This window comes from Lepidochelys kempii, chromosome 3 (genome assembly GCF_965140265.1).
Source record: "Lepidochelys kempii isolate rLepKem1 chromosome 3, rLepKem1.hap2, whole genome shotgun sequence".
NCBI classification, from domain to species: domain Eukaryota; kingdom Metazoa; phylum Chordata; order Testudines; family Cheloniidae; genus Lepidochelys; species Lepidochelys kempii.
Window position 1 is genome coordinate 29135402 of NC_133258.1, and position 18358 is coordinate 29153759.

The window sequence follows — 18358 nt, forward strand, 5'->3', positions numbered from 1 at the left end:
ATTCTGCAGAAGGTCTCCTCTGTTCCTTAGGCCTAGGATGTTACATTGCAGCACATGTCAGAATGATTCAACTGCTGGAATGTTTCTGTTACACTTACAACTGGAGCAGAGTTTGGCATATAAAATATGTCTGTCAGACTTCTCTAGTAAAAGAAAATAACTTTTTAAAATGCCTGAATATGTATTTATAAGAATATGTATTGTTAAACATATATTCACATGCATGTGCTTGAATAACGTATGCTTTTTCTTCTTGGGAGAGAAAATTATCAGTGAATCTAACTGCAGTACTAAGGTTCCTAGGGAAGTTTGGTACTTTCTTGAACACATGTTGAACCGAGGGATGTAATGTAGTCCCAGCTAATTTTTCTTAAATTCCTAATGTAGTAGATGCTAAGTATGAAATGAGAATCTTTGTGAATGCACTTTATCTTTTCAAAAAACACTTTTACAATCTGACACTTGACATTTGCAAGGTATATGTGGTTTCCATTTTAAATAGAAAATTTGAAATATTAAGTGTGATTTATATTTATGAACAGTGTAATTACTTTTGATAAGTTACCCAAAAAGGTGAGACATTAATTTAAATGGAATTGTTAAAACATACTTCGTAAACCAAGTTCCTTTCTAAAATTTTGTAAACAAAATCTTATGCATGTTTCTATCAATAAGTGTGTCATAATTATTGTAAAGTTCTGAGGATTGAAGGAATTTTCTGCTTCTTAGCTGATAATGCTTCCATGTTAGTGCAGAAATAAAATGTGTGTTTTATTTCCCGCTGCTGCTAGTCTGTTAATTTTCTAATTTAAAACAGGTAGTAGCATATACTTTTGTTTAAACTATACTCTTTCGCTTCTTGTAAAATGTATTGGTGGGTATTTATTCATAGTACTCTAAGCTAATTTTTTAGACCATAATGGTTTACTTAAGTATACCGTTTACCTGAGAAACGTTCCACTTAAAACTCTAGTCTTGTTCGACCAATATTACTAGGGATTAAAATTATATTGTAGTCTGATCTGAAACTTTCTGTATTCACTTGCTATATTCTGGACCATTGTCAGAAAGCTTTACTAAACTGGTGGATCAGTTAAAATTTTTGATCAATATCTTGTGACTTGTCAGCATTGGAAAGGAATACTTTGTATGACTTGAACCTTGAACATTAGTTTCTCTTTTTCCAACTCTACTTCTAGTTTTGATTTTTTGTTTTAATTTTTTTTGGGTGTAAATTCAGTTTGGTTGTTTGGGAAGCCTTCAACTGAGTTGATACAGCCAGTTACTTTTGTGGAAGAGTAATAATCGGAATTATTTTGCTTTCCTGTGTCCTTCTGCTGAAGCCTGTTGTATAATACACTATTGGAAACCTTGGAGAAGCCAAATTAACAGGAAAGAAATTACCCTTAATACTGTATTTATTAAACATTTTTAATTTAGGACTCCATGCATTTTTATGCTTGTCTGCTCTTTTGAGAGCAATGCCAAATCAAAAATTAAAACCAACTAAGGAATTTATAAATATATAGGGACATTTGGCTCAGGACAGGTTATACTAGATGACTGAATCTTCTATGATTGCACTGTCACAGCAAAAGTAGACCTAGAATTTGTTTTATATTGCTGGAATCTAAGGACAAAAATGGCAGCAGATGAGCTGTGGGAGGAGACAAATGGTGACATTTAATAGAAGTGGAAATAATATTTAATTGAAATATTTCTGGCTAAAGTCCATATATAATATTTTTAGAGTCTTTATTGCTAAATAACACTGTAATATTGAAAATATGAATTATCTGTAAAACCTGTGTTCAACAAGTAAGTTATGAATATACTGTTGCTGCTCCTTCTTCTCACCCCTCTCCTCCAGTTTGTTTACTTTGTTCATCTGTAAATTCCATTTTAAACTACATTGTAAGCTCTTTAGGGCAGAGGCCGTATCTCTTTGTGTACACTGCCTAAGAGGATGTGAGTGGTGACCGTATGTGCTACTGTACTATAAATGGTAATCAAGATGTTTTTCCCCCCAATAGTCAAATAAATAAATAACCCCTGAAAAATTGTTTTAAATATTGTCCAGGTGCAAAATCTGTGAGAAGAACCACATTTCACTGAAACCTATTGTCTATGTTACATGGTTTAAATGTCTAAATATGTATTTACTTGTAGATGACGACTACGTTCAGATATATTTGAATACATTTCTTTTTAGTCACAAGTCTAAACTACGAGATTCCATACAGTTAAACTCAAATAATGTAATCTGAAAAAAACTATTAAATTTCAAGTAGTCTTCCAGAACAATAAAACCTCCCAACAGTACATGTTGCCGGGATTATAGCCCCCTCCATCACTTCCTTCACGTACCTCTACTTACTGTCTTGCTTTGGGAACATTTTAGAACAGGGGTGGGCAAACTTTTTGGCCCGAGGGCCACATCTGGGTATGGAAATTGTATGGTGGATCCTGAATGCTCACGAAATTGGGGATTGGGGTGCGGGAGGGGGTGAGGGCTCCGGCTGGGGGTGCGGGCTCTTGAGTGGGGCCAGAAATTAGGAGTTCAGGGTGGTGGAGGGGGCTCTGGGCTGGGGCAGGGGTTGAGGTGTGGGGGTGAGGGCTCCAGCTGGGGGTGCAGGCTCTGGGTGGCTCTTACCTCAAGCAGCTCCTGGAAGCAGTGGCATGTCCCCCCTCCTGCTCCTACACGGAGGCGCAGCCAGGGGGCACGGCGCACTGTCCTGTCCTCAGGTGCTGCGTCTGCAGCTCCCATTGGCTGCAGTTGCCAGCCAATGGGATCTGCGGGAGCCACGCACAGCGTGGCAAGCCCTTGACCCCGCTCCCCAGCCGGAGCTCAAGGGCCTGATTAAAACATCTGAAGGGCCGGATGCAGCCTCCAGGCCATAGTTTGCCCACCCCTGTCCTAGAAGAACAAATGAGTCTTCTAAAATGTCCTGATAGTAATTTAAAGTCAGGATTTGGTGAGCGAAGTTGTGAAATTAATTCTAGAGCTCAGGGTCTCACACAAATATCCAACCACCTTTCCTGTCCTGTTGTTGCTATATGGCTTGTTAGCCTGATTTAGTAATAGTAGCTCCAACAACATGGAGAGAAGTAATCACTCCAGCAGGTCCAAAACCATTTAAGCGTATTTTAGGTATGTTATGGTCTCGTGTAAATCCATACCTGGGAATATTACAATGTTTTAATCAGTTAAAAAGCCATTGGATTGTCAGTTCAAGTATGCATACATTTAAAAAGTGCATATTCTGTTTTTAGGAGTTTATATTATCAGTAGTTGTGCTTCTAAATCACCTAGGTGATTTTGTTTTCTAGATTAGTTATGAACTGAAAACACTAAAAATGTAATTGGTATTGTACCCGGTGGTACTGTGAAAAGATGTTTTGGATTCTGCCAACTCATTTTTGCTCATAGTATGGCGGGGTCTAAATCTGAGTAGGCCAGGCCATTCAACTGAACAGGGTTGATGAAGGCATAAACCCCAAACAGACTCAACCAGCCATTATAACTTTAGAATTAAGTGCCAACACAGGTGAGGCCACATTCTGTGCTGATTTCAGTGGGATTACTTGAAATATAAGCAGAGAATTTGACTGGCTGTTTTGTGGCTTCTGTTTTCTCCCCAGTTGTCTTTGTCAGAGTGAACAACACATACGTTTAGCTCTCTCTTGTTTCCAAGGCTTTCCCTTAGTTAATTTTTCCTCCATTTATTTAGGTCTTCAAACTGTACAGGATGCCTGCTTAGAAGGCAAAATTGAGGGCTACTTTCAAAGTGGATTCCTAGTGGCTAATTGTTGATTGTTGATCGATGATTTAACTGGGAATTGGTCCTGCTTTGAGCAGGGGGTTGGACTAGATGACCTTCTGGGGTCCCTTTCAACCCTGATATTCTATGATTCTATGTTCTGGGAAATCTTCTCTTCTGATTCAGGAGAATGCTGAAAAAAACTTTTAATTGAGATTTGTCCGCTGGAGAAATGCAATATAAAGAGTGTTTAAGCGAATTTACACAAGTAGATCTTTTTTGATAGGACTGGGGTTGCCTTTGCTTTTGCCAACAATGTGTGTGTTTGGTTCCTGCTATTTTTAGTTCTGATGGCTTTAAACCTTTTGTAATAACAGAAAGAGGAAGTGAACAGTGAAATCATTTTAATAACATATTTCCTGGTAGGAATGACTTATCAATGAGGCCTAAACAGAGGATGTCATTTCCTGGATTACTTATCTTCAGTTTGGATGGTCTGTTTTACTGTATAATCTTTTGGCCCAGGCATGCTCATCAATGTTCATAAATGTAATACAAATTTAATGCTCTTAGGTGAAAGATGCCCTTCAGCAACTGTTTAGAGCTTAAAACATCAGTTGGTCAAGTATTAAAATATAGAGAGGTCTTTTATACAATAAATATTAACATGTATATGAAATGCCTCGTATTTGTTTAATGTTTTTGTGAACCTTAAAATTTGCTTTCTTTGAAAGAATTTTTATAAGACTTTCTATCACTTCTCCCAGGATTAAGCAAAAACACAGAAATATTGGCCTTTGGGTTTGCTTTTAGCTTCTACTTTTATAGAAAAAAACCCCACTTTTTACAAATATAACCTAAAACAAACATGCAACTTCAAGGATAAACTTTAGACTTCGAAATGCTGCTTGTTTTCACCAGGTCTGATTTTGTTGTTGCACGTTGTGGATGATAGACATCAGAAATTAGGAAGATTTCTAGTGATCTAGGTGGCATAATTGTCATCTCAGTTTCTATGACTGTTCATTGGCAGCTACATGTAAAAGCTGTTTAAATTTTTATGAACAGAATTTGTGGAAAGCTGGGAGAAGAGAGAGCTAATCATTGTACATTTGGCATAATTAAAGTGATACAATTTTCCAGTCTTCATAAAATATAGGAATTGGTGGGTTGAAGAGAAGGATCCTTGACATAAGTGTAAAGGTGTGGCCACTCACGAGCGTCTCTTGCTGGCGAGGTACATGCCTGGTTTTTTTGTTTTTTTTTTGGTGCCCTGTGCTGGCAGTTTCTCTTTTTAGATGGGTTTTCAGTGACTCAGCCGAGTCACACGCAGTCTGTATGTGAAACAAATGGAAAACAAACCCCTTCCAGGGTAGCACAGTCCAACAAAAGGTTGGCCCCTCCCCAGAGTCCTGTCTCTGGGCCTGTTTAAGCACTTGCCCCCTTCTTGAGTGCCAACCAAAACTTGTTGCCTCCTTGGCCTGTGTGGGGACCCAGGCCCGCCCATTACTCTGGGTCCCAACCCTAGGACCCTACAACTAGCAGCCACCTGGTGCTTCCTTCACTATTGTCTATTGCTGCATTGCCTGGGTTGCTTCTCACTCTGTCCCATCAGCTTCTTGGGTCCTCTGCCTTTTCTTCATTTAAGCAGCGTCTCTCCCAGGCCTCCTTGCTTAGAGAGTTGGTAACAATCTCTGCCCTCTTCTCTCAGGGTTCTTTCTCACAGGCTCCTTTGCCTGGTGAGCTTATAACAAGTTTCTCGCCCTTTTTGTCGGGGCTCTTTCTCCCAGGCCTCTGTGCCTAGAGAGCTTCAGAGTCCTACCTCTGCTTAGGCAGTGTTTCTCCGCAGTCTCTGTACCTGTGGAGTCTCCCAGCCTTCCACTCTTCCTGGTCCCAGCCAGCTACTGCTCTGTCCAGCTGCTATGGTTTCCTCAGTCAGGAACAGGGTCCTTGAGCCTTCTAGGCTCTGAGTGGCTGCCTCCCCTGCAACCTCTTTAGGCAGCGAAGAGGACCCCGCTCTACTGCCTTTTTTCTGGGGTGGAGTGCTGAAGAAGCACAAGGCCATCTGGAGGACCTGAAAGGCCTAGTACACGCCGTCACCCTAAGACATTTTAACAATGTCACGGTGTGATGTTGATAACTTACATTTAACTGTTACAATTGTATGGACCCTCTAGTACAGCATCACTAAAATATATAATTTGATGCCTTTTCCCCCCCGGATCAATAACTAGGATATAGATTGAACATAGTAATCCATGCATTTAAAAAAAAAAAACATCCAAAATATAATGCAAAATGACCTTGCAGGTCATAAATAGCCAGAAGTAATTTTCAATTCTCTTCCAGCTTGTACAGATTCTGGAGTAAAAAGAAAAGGAGTACTTGTGGCACCTTAGAGACTAACCAATTTATTTGAGCATAAGCTTTCGTGAGCTACAGCTCAGTAGTAGTTTAAAAAAACAAATTACAGTGACTGTGACAGACTGACAATATCCTGGATAAACCTTATCAAATTAAGAGAAACGTCTTAAGTTAAACCTTATTGAATTAGGGTTAATATCTTTGGGGGCCCATTGTATTAAAAATGTAGTTGTGTATATGTTATGGAATTATATGTACCTTCTCTAGTTGGAGGGGGATGCTAATATACTTTCTCTGTTATCAGCCCTTTGAAGCCAGCCCCTGGAGAGGTACGCATATGCTAGTGCAAACTGCATTCTCCAGGAACCAACAGACAAAGAAAGGATTTTTGGATAAATAGCCTGGTTTTAAAGTGGCTCAGGGCCTTCTTCCTGATCCAGCAAATGGACAGGACCTCTGGTCCACGGAGGGCCCCAATCCTTAGGGTAGGATGGAAAGACTGTGGCTACTGAAGCCGCATAAGACTGTGTGCTTGTTCTGAGCTGGAGCTGTGATGAACTTGTGATCACAAAGGAAAATCCTTGGGTGAAGTTTTGAAGGACTGCTCCTGCCAGAGCCTATGTTAGAGTTGGGATGTTCTCTGGTAAGCTTATTAACATGAGTGTAGGTTCTTTTATTGTTCTTGATCTGTTTCTCTGTCATCCTTTTACCTTAAGGATAAAATAGGCTTGTATAAGAAGTGCTTTGTCGGTAACTTATAATTACAGCAATTCAGCGTTTTAATTGTCTCTGAAGAGAAAGTGAGCAGGTGGGCTTGGACAACCCAGCCTGTCTCTGCTGGGAATAACACAGTGAAGTCAGGGAACAGTGTAGTCTACGAATACCCCAGTCAAATGGGAATGAGATGCCAATCTCCACGCAAGAGAGGCAATGACTGGGGAGGTGGAAACCTGCGAGTGGGTGCCTTTGGTGGGCCACTGAAGGGACATACAAATGCAGTTAAGGTGAACTGGGACAGTGACAATAAATGGAGAGCAAGCAGAAGATATGGGTCCATGTAGGGAGCAGTGGAGTTAGGAGGACTGTTGATGTTTGGGAAAAGAACAGGTTTTCTTGTTGAGTCTATGCAGGTACATTTAGTAATGAACATCCCTGATCTGTATCTAAGATAAATTCAGGCTCAATTATGTATCTATAGTCAATTGAGGGCTTTTGAGGAATGACAAAATCAGATGATAGTTGAGGTTTCCAGCATCATCAAAACCACCTTATGGAATTGTAGCCCCATTGTTTGTACTGTTGGTAGTCCATAGTAGCCAGTCACTGTGGTACACAATTGCAATTGGGGCCCCGTTGTGCTGGATTCTATTAAATGGTAGTGACAGTCCCCATCTGCACTCAGATAATCAGTTCCCCTTCTTAACCTCACCTGTCTCCCTTTCACATTACCCATTCTGAACAGCCTTAAATCTGACTGTTTATTGGTTATGTTTCTGTTTTGCTGAGTAGCTTAAGGTTGTTTGTTTTATAAACTACATTGCACATAGTTCTGTACATGGTTCATGTTGATTCATATAAGAAAGTGAGTTATTGTGCCAGATTACAAATAGTGTCTGTGAGGTGTTTGTCAGTAATGTTCAGAAAAACTTCTGTAAATGGATTATCTAAATTTTTAGTGAACATTCCACGTGCTGCCAACTACAGGGGTTCTTGTGCCTTCCTTTGAACCATCTGGTACTGGCCACTATTAGAATGCTAGACTAGATGTATTATGGGTATGATCTGGTATAGCAATTCCTAGGGTAGCATATTTATAAAGGTAGAAATTACAGAATTGAAATCTGCGTGTTTGTGGTGGTATATTATATATTTATGGCTTCAGTTGTGTCTGCAGTTCCTTCAAAAAGTACACGATTGTGTCAAACTTCTGGAAGTTAGCAGTGACAGCTTTAAACAGTGTTACGAGCAAGCAAATGGATCAGGAGTTATTTCTCCTCTTCCTTTGGGGATACTGGTGTGACACCATGGCTCCCCCTTATTCACCACTGTCATATAATTAGGATATGTTTTGTACAAAGTATGCCGTGTGAGGTATCAGTCTAAAAGTCTTGATCTGCCAGACATTAATATCTCATTGGATTATATGTGCTGTCATTGTATGTGAAGTTACGAAGTTTGACTATGTATGAGTTACTGAAACATGTGAGGTTGAAAACACCCACAAGCAGCCTTTCAGGTACAACAGTAAAAAGGCCAAAAAATCTTTAATGGCTTATTGAGGAAATGCGCACAAGCACAAGGAATTATGTATGATAGAAACCTCTCAGAGATAGCACCACACAATGGGAACTGTTTGACCCAGGTCACAGCAGAAGAGCTTTCTAGCAAGTGAGAAGAAGTTATAAAAGGGGGAAATTACATCATGATGGTACCTCACTCTCCCTACAACAACAACACCTGGAAACACCCGGGGAACAAAGACTCAGCTGTGGGAAGTGATGGTCCCAGGCTAGAGGGATTTCTAGCCTGTGTATGAAAACCTGGGAAACCCATGCTGCAAAGCCAAGGCAGCTTGTGCTTTAAGAATCTTCCATCCTGTTTATCACTCGGGTGAGAATTTGCTAATTCATATCCTGCCTATCTAGTATGTTAAACTCAGTTTGTGTTTTTGTTTATTTACTAGGTAATCTGCTTTGATCTGTTGCTGTCACTTATAATCACTTAAAATCTATCCTTTTGTAGTTAATACACTTTTAATCCAGACCAGTGTGCATTTGACTAAGGTGTCTGGGGAAAATCTCAGCTGGGTTATCAGAAGTGTGCACGGTGCTCTTCACACTGAGGGAGAAGCGGACTGGATGTTAAACCTATATACTGGCCAGATTTAACGAGGGCAGGACGGTACTGCTCTGGGGTCCCAGGCTGGGAAGGCTGGTGATTAGAGAGCCTGTATGTAACTGCAGCTGGGTGTGTCCCTACCTGTGTGAATGCTGGTGAAAGTGCAAGATTGGAGGGCTTTGCAGCTTGTCACAGCAGCACAGTGTGAGAGGGAGCCCTGGCTGGTGGGTCAGAAGGCTCAGTGGTATCCCAGTTCCAAGTGGCACCCCAGGGGGAACCCGTCACAACTGGGACTTGGAATTTTCAGCTGTATCATCGCTTTCCTTTTGATACCCCTAACTCAGTATCATTTATATTTCCTTTCCAGTGTAGTGTCCAGCAACCTTTTTCATAATGCTCATCTGACCATAAGAGAATTTCAGAGTTGGAATATTTGTCGGGGGAGCCACAGAGGGCTGATTTAGCCTTTTATCCCAAAACAAAACTCCCAATTCTATAAATACTATTACTGTAGTACCTGACAGCCCTAGTCATGGACCAGAATGATATTGTTATATTCCTCCATCTAACGCCTTGAATTCAAAGGGAGAGATTAGCATAAACTAGATGTATGTGGTACACATAATGTCTATCAAAAGAAGACTGAAAACTTTAGGACTTCGAGATCCTTATTATCATCACGCGGTCTAATGCAGAACACTTCCAATTCCTCCATAGATAACTGGATTAAGGCAGGTATCTTAGAATCTTACAAAAGGCAAAGAAAAACCTACTGATATAAGCATCAAATATGCCAGTAGTTCCATTGTCGGTGGAAAATTTTCATGACTCCTATGAAAAGAGATGCAAGCAGCAATATGGCCTTGCTCTCATACCATCATCAGACAGTACAAGATAGATGTATTCATCTGCAGACACAGCTTTTCAGAGGAAGATACTTCAGTCTATAGTGCACGCAGTAATAGAATTTGTTATCCAAGTTTTATTCCTTTTATATGTACATAGCTGATAAATTAATTGTATGTGCGATGCCTATTAGCTTCAATGGCAATTGTGGACACATAATTGGAGGGATGATCTGGGCCTTAGAAATCTTGTTAGTATTGTTACAGATTTAGTTGGGATCCCAGTGACAGGTCTAGTTTTTCCTATGTTGCATGTAGAAAAGAATCTAGGAAGACCCAAATTAACAGATTAGGCAATTCTTCACCCTCTACCCATGCCAAGTTTCAGAGCCTGGGCTCCAGCCTGAGCAGGAACATCTACACTGCTATTTTTAGCCATGCAGCCTGAGCCCTGTGAGACCGAGTCAGTTGACCTGGGCTTTGAGACTTAGTGTTGCGGTTATCTTTGCAGTGTAGACATACCCTTAATGTGCTATTCCTACTGCTTGAAGCTGCATTGCAGGCTGGACATCCAACAGCCCAGAGATTAGTCTCTACCTTTCAAAAGACCTTATGGGATGACTACATGTTTCAAAGGTTTCATGCAGACATTTGCTCTGTTCCACTATACTTGAATCCCTCTATTTGAATTTCTGCATTTCTAAATCTTCAGTTCTTAGTGCCTTCAAGGACTTGCTGAGTAGTTGATTAGCATTAAGAAGTATGACAGTATTTTGGTGAGCTTCTTGCAATGCTTGATGTTTGTTTCTAAGGAGTGGGAGAACCTTAAACGCAGGTGCTTTGTAATCCCTCTGCTGCTTAGTTCTTTGCATTGGCAGTGTGTGAATATTTGAGGTTCCCAAGTGAACATTGTGTACCGCATTATTGCAAGGTGATATCCTAGCCTCCTGAGTTGACAGTGTCTGCACCTCAGCATGAGGTTTCACTCATTTTGCCTTTCTAAACAGATGCTAATTCATCATCGTACACAGAGCCTAAACTTTCCTATGTATTTTCCTATGGTGGGGTGTATCATTAATGTTTTACAATATTGAGGATTGAACACAATGAATGTAATAAAGGCTGTCCAATGATCTGAACTATCTTGTTTTGAAAAAAAAAATACATTATCTCCTGCATAAGGAGTTATATTGACTGTGTTCTTTTGACATAGCAGGTCGGTTGTATACAAACTCCTTTTTCCTTGAGGAATACCAGTTTGGTAAAATTGTGGAATTTAACAAGTTTTTCGTCAGTACATTTAACCACAAGATAGTGGTTCTGGTGCTGGTATTCTCCAGAGCAGTGGTGGGTGGCGAACCACAACCACTGGGAACTGCAGGCGGCTGTGCCTGCAGACAGACGGTCAATATAAACAAACTATCTTGTGGCCTGCCAGCGGATTATCCTGACGGGCCGCGTGTGGCCCGCAGGTTGTCCACCACTACTCTGGAGTGTACATAATTTTGTACATAATTCTACATTTGTAAGATCAACTTTCATGATAAAGTGATTGCACTTTAGTACTTGTATTAGGTGAATTGAAAAATACTATTTCTTTTGTTTTTTACAGTGCAAATATTTGTAATAAAAATAAATATAAAGTGAGCACCGTGCACTCTGTATTCTGTGTTGTAAGCGAAATCAATATATTTGAAAATGTAGAAAACATCCAAAAGTATTTTAAATAAATGGTATTCTATTATTGTTTAACAGCATGATTAATCAATGATTAATCACAATTAATTTTTTAATCACTTGACAGCCCTAATAATCACATTTTCTGGACCAAAAATCTGGCCTAACTCGTGAATTTATGCTAATGAGAAGGAATATGTGTTCTTTTGTATTTGTATCTCTGTTGTAGCAAATGTGTCGCACATAAAGTCTTTCATTATGCTCATCTTGAGGACCATATTGGTCCTACCTTTTGGCTGTTTCCCACCTGATTAGTATTTCCCCTCAGCTCTCCAGCCTGCTTCTGTGGATGGGGGATTTGGATGACCTCTGATTCTTCTGAATACATGAAACTTCCTTTAACAGTTTTTGTTTCTTCATGATTGGACAATTTATGTATTTGTGGAGACAGCCTTTTGAGCTTTGGTTTCTAAGAGAAGGAATCCAGTTAATATGCTTTCTTTAGAGGAGAAATTTTGCATTTTTCCTTTTCTAGATGAGATTCTCACTCACCTGTCCCACTTCCCTTCAGTGTTGATAAGGGAAAGAAATATTTTCAATAACTAAACTTTTTTTAATAGCCTCTTTCCGTTCTATAAATATTCTTTGGACTTTTATTATACTTAGATTTTTGGGGAGCTCTTTGCTTCCCATTCATAAAAGTTACTGAAACCAGTTATTCTGTACAATTGATTTCAGAATGAGGATTGCCTTACTGTGCCTCAAAGAACAAAAATGTTTTAAGATGTAGGGAAGTTCTGATTTGTCTTGTCCTAGGGAGTCCGAATTCAAGATCAGAAATCCAGTGAAACGATACCTTGAGTGAGGGAGAATTCTAAAACACATGTTGCTGCCCTTGCGCCTGTGCAATCCTTTTCGTTCATTAAGATAACTGTATTTGCATAATGGGATTGTAGTCTGTGCTTGAATAATATAGAACCATATTTATTACAATAGTTTTAAGAGAGAGGTTAATTTTGAAATTCTAGAAACATGTTTACAATTAACTTATTTTTATTTCTTTTCAGGATGGCCTGAATTCTTTGGTCCTTGATCTGGATTTTCCAGCACTGAGGAAAAACAAGAACATAGATAATTTCTTAAATAGATGTAAGTTGCACTTAAATATGCTTGATGTTGTCATGATTGCACTATAACAGTCTTGGAAGCTGAATGGGCAGAAATACTATACATTACTTATGTGTACTTCGCTAATTACCACAAAACAGAGCTTGCACTATAAAAACAGCATTCCCTTCTCAGTAGATACTTGAGATCTCATTGCAATGGTGATGTTTCATTACTAAAATTTCATTACTCTTACAAATGTATTGGAAAGTATACTGATCAATACTAAAGCATTATCAATAATTAAAACAGTACTAGTCAAATGGGTATTTTTAGGATGTATTATCCTTACTTTATTTTATCTTTTGCTTAACTACCAATTGCAAAATTCAGTAATTCAGAAGTCTTGCAGTTAGTGAGGTTCTATTGTAATCTGCAGAAAATAAATATGTAATTACTCAAAATGGCATACACTGTCATGTAAATTTTTCAATAAAACTATACTTTTAATTCAGAAAAGTCCTTCTACCACATCTTAAATAGATTTTAAAGTATGGTTGTTTAATTGCAATGTTTGTTTTAGGTGCATCTTTGTCATGTAAATAACAAACTTACTGTGATTCTCTCTTAAACCACTTCAAAACATAGCTGTTGTCTATGGAAGGAACATTTTCCCAAAAATTCAGTCTTGTTTTAAAACCAATTGGAGCTGCAGTATAGACAAAGCTGTGCTAGCTGATGCAGTTTTTATAACTAGCTTAGTTAAAACTGCTTTCTAAACTAGAACTCAAACTTTGGCGGGGGGGGAGATTTGCAACTATTCAGGGAATACTCACTCCTTTCAAATGTTAGTGTCCTGGGAAAAACAGGAGGAACCATAATTCCATTAATGTTTACATTGGTCTGGGGAGCAAAAATTCCTTTGGTTATCTGTCCCTTAAGGGTAGTATGGCCTAATGGTCTGCCTAACCCATTATGTGGCACGGCTCTTTAAGAGATTGAAAGATCTGATTATATACCCAAGGATTTGGGAGACACTGGGAGAGAGGAAGCAGTCCTGGGGGTAAGAAGCGTTCAGAAGGAAATCCCGTTACTGTTTCTTTAAGGACTTAAGGCTGGGAGCTTTGCAGAGAGGGTGGGGCAAAGCTCCCCTCTCACATGACCAACTGGGGATGACCTGGGAGAAAGGGACTAGCATAAAGGTTGCCTCCTCTCACAGCAGAACAGATGCCAGGAGATACCAGCAGTGAAAGGCTGCCTTGCTGAGCAACATGAATGATAATTAAGGAAAGGGGACTAGCTGGGGCATAAACTGGTAAAGGCCCCCCAGTTGGCTAATATACAACTCAGCTCCATAGAGGAGAGCTGGGGAGACTCCTGGGTAGGGAGAAAGTAGTACAGCCCCATTCTAAAGAGAAAAGCTGGGGATTCCTGCTTAAGGAAGGACTGGAAAGGGGCAACCCCAAGAAAGAACCACAAATGTTTCCTGGACCAGAGACTCTTCTCTGGTCCTGTTGTGAAAGAAATATATTCAGTATTATGCTTAACCATTTGATGGCTATTGAACCTCACAGGTATATCCCGGCAGATTGTACCTGCCATGCTGCTGAATGTGCTTGGTACTTTAACGTTACACCCTCATCAAAAGAATATTAGTGGATGGAGGCAGCACAGCAGGTGGCAGAGGAGTAAAAGTTCAAGGTTGTCATGTTGGGTCCTTAACGGCTAAAATGTGTCTGGAGGCTTGAAAAGTGTACGTTTCTAAGGCATTAGGTAGACTACAACTGAAATTAGAATAGTATTAGTTTTCACAGTTACGAGGAGATGATCATTCAACTGTTTACCAAGAAATACCAAAAAGACTGCAATTATGGATTTTAATTCTGAGCAAATGGTTTAAAAACAACGTAGGAGTTAGTTGCAAATTTTAACTTTTGTATTCAAATGGCTTGTTTTTACTGTCTGGATGACAAATATTACCAGAGCTGTTCTCACACTGCTACAGATCTGTCTTTATGACGTCATTCTTTAAACTTGTTTTAGATGAGAAAATTGTGGAAAAAATTCGAGCTTTACAAATGAAAGCTGAAGACTATGATGTTGTTAAGGTGATTGGAAGAGGCGCTTTTGGAGAAGTACAGTTGGTAAGAATGTCTACTCATCATCTGATTACTACTTGTCAGCTAGATTTATTGCACCAACTAGATACTCTTAGAGCCACACTTTTAATGGAAAGTATGCACATTTTCAAACATGGATTTATTTTTTTTAATTCTCTGCTTGTTGTAATTTAGTATCAAATTCCTTGTTAAATATAAACTTTGTGACATAAAGAAATCCAAGGGAATTAAATGTTCACATTATATCCTTAACACACTTTCCTGTGCTGAAGCTTAGTAGTGTATTGAAGATCATAAAATCAGACCTCAAAAATAGTTTACCCATAATGGTGGGTTGCAAGGGAAAGAACTGAAAAGCTGTTTCCCTTACCTAGGGCAGCTTTAGAGTATTTAGCTTGTGCCAGGTATGTTTTTTTCTTGGCCACAATAGTATCAGGAAACCTCCTTTGTTGGTAAAGTGTCAATAGTGCAACAAGAGGGCTTTGCCTCACAGTTCTCTCTTGCTCTTGGTACATGGGACAACAGTTTTATAATGCATTCAGTTAATACTATTTACATACAAGGTTTTTATTCCAAATTTCTTTTCTTAATTTTTGTTTCTAATTTAAAAATCCAAATAGTTTGTTTTCAAGGTATATTACCCAATGTAAATACCTATTTAGAAATTTACATAAAGATGAGATTAGAGAACACTCCATCTGCTGATTTGGGTCATCCATAGTTTCCTTTGCAATTGATTTTGATGTGTCCAAGGCTCCCAAGTGCGGTTGTAGGATAAATCAACAATTTTAAAATTAAAAGTGTGTGTGTGTGTAATATTTCTAAAATACCTACTTTAAATTTTATATATATGTTTTCACCGACTTCTCATTTTAAAAGTTTGTTGTTGTCAAGGTTCCTCCCCCACTCTGAACTCTAGGGTACAGATGTGGGGACCTGCATGAAAAACCTCCTAAGCTTATCTTTACCAGCTTAGGTCAAAACTTCCCCAAGGTACAAAATATTCCACCCTTTGTCCTTGCCGCTACCACCACCAAACTAATACTGGTTACTGGGGAAGAGCTGTTTGGACGCGTCTTTCCCCCCAAAATACTTCCCAAAACCTTGCACCCCACTTCCTGGACAAGGTTTGGTAAAAAGCCTCACCAATTTGCCTAGGTGACCACAGACCCAAACCCTTGGATCTGAGAACAATGAAAAAGCATTCAGTTTTCTTACAAGAAGACTTTTAATAAAAATAGAAGTAAATAGAAAAAAGAAATCCCCCCTGTAAAATCAGGATGGTAGATATCTTACAGGGTAATTAGATTCAAAAACATAGAGAACCCCTCTAGGCAAAACCTTAAGTTACAAAAAAGATACACAGACAGAATTAGTTATTCTATTCAGCACAATTCTTTTCTCAGCCATTTAAAGAAATCATAATCTAACACATGCCTAGCTAGATTACTTACTAAAAGTTCTAAGACTCCATTCCTGGTCTATCCCCGGCAGAAAACCAGCATATAGACAGACACACAGACCCTTTGTTTCTCTCCCTCCTCCCAGCTTTTGAAAGTATCTTGTCTCCTCATTGGTCATTTTGGTCAGGTGCCAGCGAGGTTACCTTTAGCTTCTTAACCCTTTACAGGTGAGAGGAGCTTTCCCCTGGCCCGGAGGGATTTCAAAGGGGTTTACCCTTCCCTTTATATTTGACAGTTGTAAATATAATAGATGTAGGACCAGCTGGGATCTGTGTTGGAAAGTGCCTATAAATTTCACAGCTTTGTGATAGTTGTTTTTTTTCTATGAAGAAGAGGGGGGAAAAAAAGAATGTTTGCTCTTTGCCAAGAAGCATTGCTGTAAGTAGTTACAAAATAACACTTCAAGAAAGGATGTAGAAATACTTAGAGAAGCTGCAATGAAATTAGACACTTATAGTCCATTTATAAAACTGCTAGCAGTTCCCAAGGCTGGTGAAATAATAAAAACAGAGCCAAGAAAATTATCCAGAGTATTTTAACAAATAGAATGTTGAAGAAAAAACAGGGCATGCACATAAGGTTCGTGACAACTTTTGTTGTTTGTATTGCTGGTTTCCTCTGCAGCAAGCTGGGTTAATTTTCAAAGAGAAATATTGTAGATTTGATATGTCTTGACGAGTAAATACAAATTGCCCTAGTTAAAATAATTAGAAAAAGTTTTCATCCCCTATCCCTATACTTTGTAATAGGTTTATTGCTGTCTTAATTAGGTACTGGATTCCTCATTAAAATTACTGTAACCAAAAAAAAATTGTCGCAGTTTAAATAGAATAACATTTTTGGGATAGTTTCTTACATGCGAAATATGCCTAAGATGCTTTCCAAAATGAAATAATAGTTTGGAAGATAAATGGGAGACCGAAAATAGCAACTGTAACAACATTTGCATGACTCATGGGTAAGGCTAAGGTTTTGTCAGGGATATTTTTAGTAAAAGTCATGGACAGGTCACGGGCAAAACAGAAAAATTCACGGAGCCAGTGACCTGTCTCTAACTTTGACTAAAAATATCCTTGACAAAATGGGGATCTGCGGATCTTCACACTACTTCAAGCAGGGCAGCTGCAGGGTACCCTGTCGCCTGCAGCTCTGGGCATCCCCGGCTGCCCGCAGGGGCTGGGAGCTCACCCATGGGGGCCAGGAGCTTGGGTTCCTCCCCAGCAGCCCAGAGCTGTCCGCCACCTCTGGCGGCTGGGGTTCACTGCCACACCTGGCAGCCGGGAGCTCGGGGGTTCCCCTGCTGCCACCTGCTGGGAGCTTGGGATTCCTCCGCTGCGCTGGCCCAGGCGGCAGGGAGATGGGGGTTCCCGGCCACCAGGAGCTGAGGGGTACCCCACAGCTTCCTGCCCCAGCGGGCGGTGGGGGGACCCTGCAGCTCCTGACCACTGCAGGCTGAAGTAATGGAGGCTGCTGGAAGTCACGGATTCCGTGACTTCCGTAACCTCCGTGACTAAATCGCAGCCTTACTCATGAGTAACTTGCAAGTTTGGATGTGATTCATGTGGGCAGTGTGAAAAAGCAGTGATTTTTTGGCAAGGTCATCCCTGTGTGACAATGTAAGAGTGCAGCTCTTACACACTGTACCGCTAGGTGAGCTTTGCTTGGTTGCAGCAGAGTTAACGGAGAGCCCACAAAATATAGGCATCGCATGGATTTACTCTCTATCATCAGGGCTTTACTCAATACCAACAGTGCATCTTTAATCTGTCTGCTCTCAGTGGTAGAAGAAGAGAAACTACTTCTTAGGACCCCACTTGACAGAAGAGGAGCTGCTGCAAATAATTTTGTGAGGAGGAAATTTTCCCTGTAGGCCTCATTTCTGTCCGCCTTCCACTACTGATTCCTGTATCAAGTGTTACTTTGCAATACTTCTAATAGAGATTTTTTTTTGTTTCGCTTGACCGTAGAAACGGGAAGTGCTTAGGAGAGGTGCTGTAGGTATGTACTTGGTCCATGGGCTAGCAGAGAAAGCCAGAGTGCAAATGGGCTAATGTGGAGTACAGTCCTTCCTCCATCAGACAGGAGGAAGAGGGAAAAGAATGTTGTAATGTGTGTTAACATTCATAATATGTTCAGATTAAAATGTATGTGTTTTTGACCTGGCATTGGTTTCAGCAAATGCA

General features: G+C 39.9%; 1 protein-coding gene across 3 annotated transcripts in view; it reads left to right on the top strand.

Moving 5' to 3' along the window:
• ROCK2 (Rho associated coiled-coil containing protein kinase 2) overlaps nt 1-18358 on the top strand; it is a 161796-nt gene that overhangs the window by 59428 nt on the left and 84010 nt on the right. For all 3 annotated transcript variants that reach the window (XM_073336011.1, XM_073336009.1, XM_073336010.1), the window contains exons 2-3: nt 12553-12634; nt 14636-14736. In XM_073336011.1, the coding sequence (XP_073192112.1) occupies nt 12553-12634; nt 14636-14736 (183 nt within the window). The remainder of the gene's footprint in view (nt 1-12552; nt 12635-14635; nt 14737-18358) is intronic.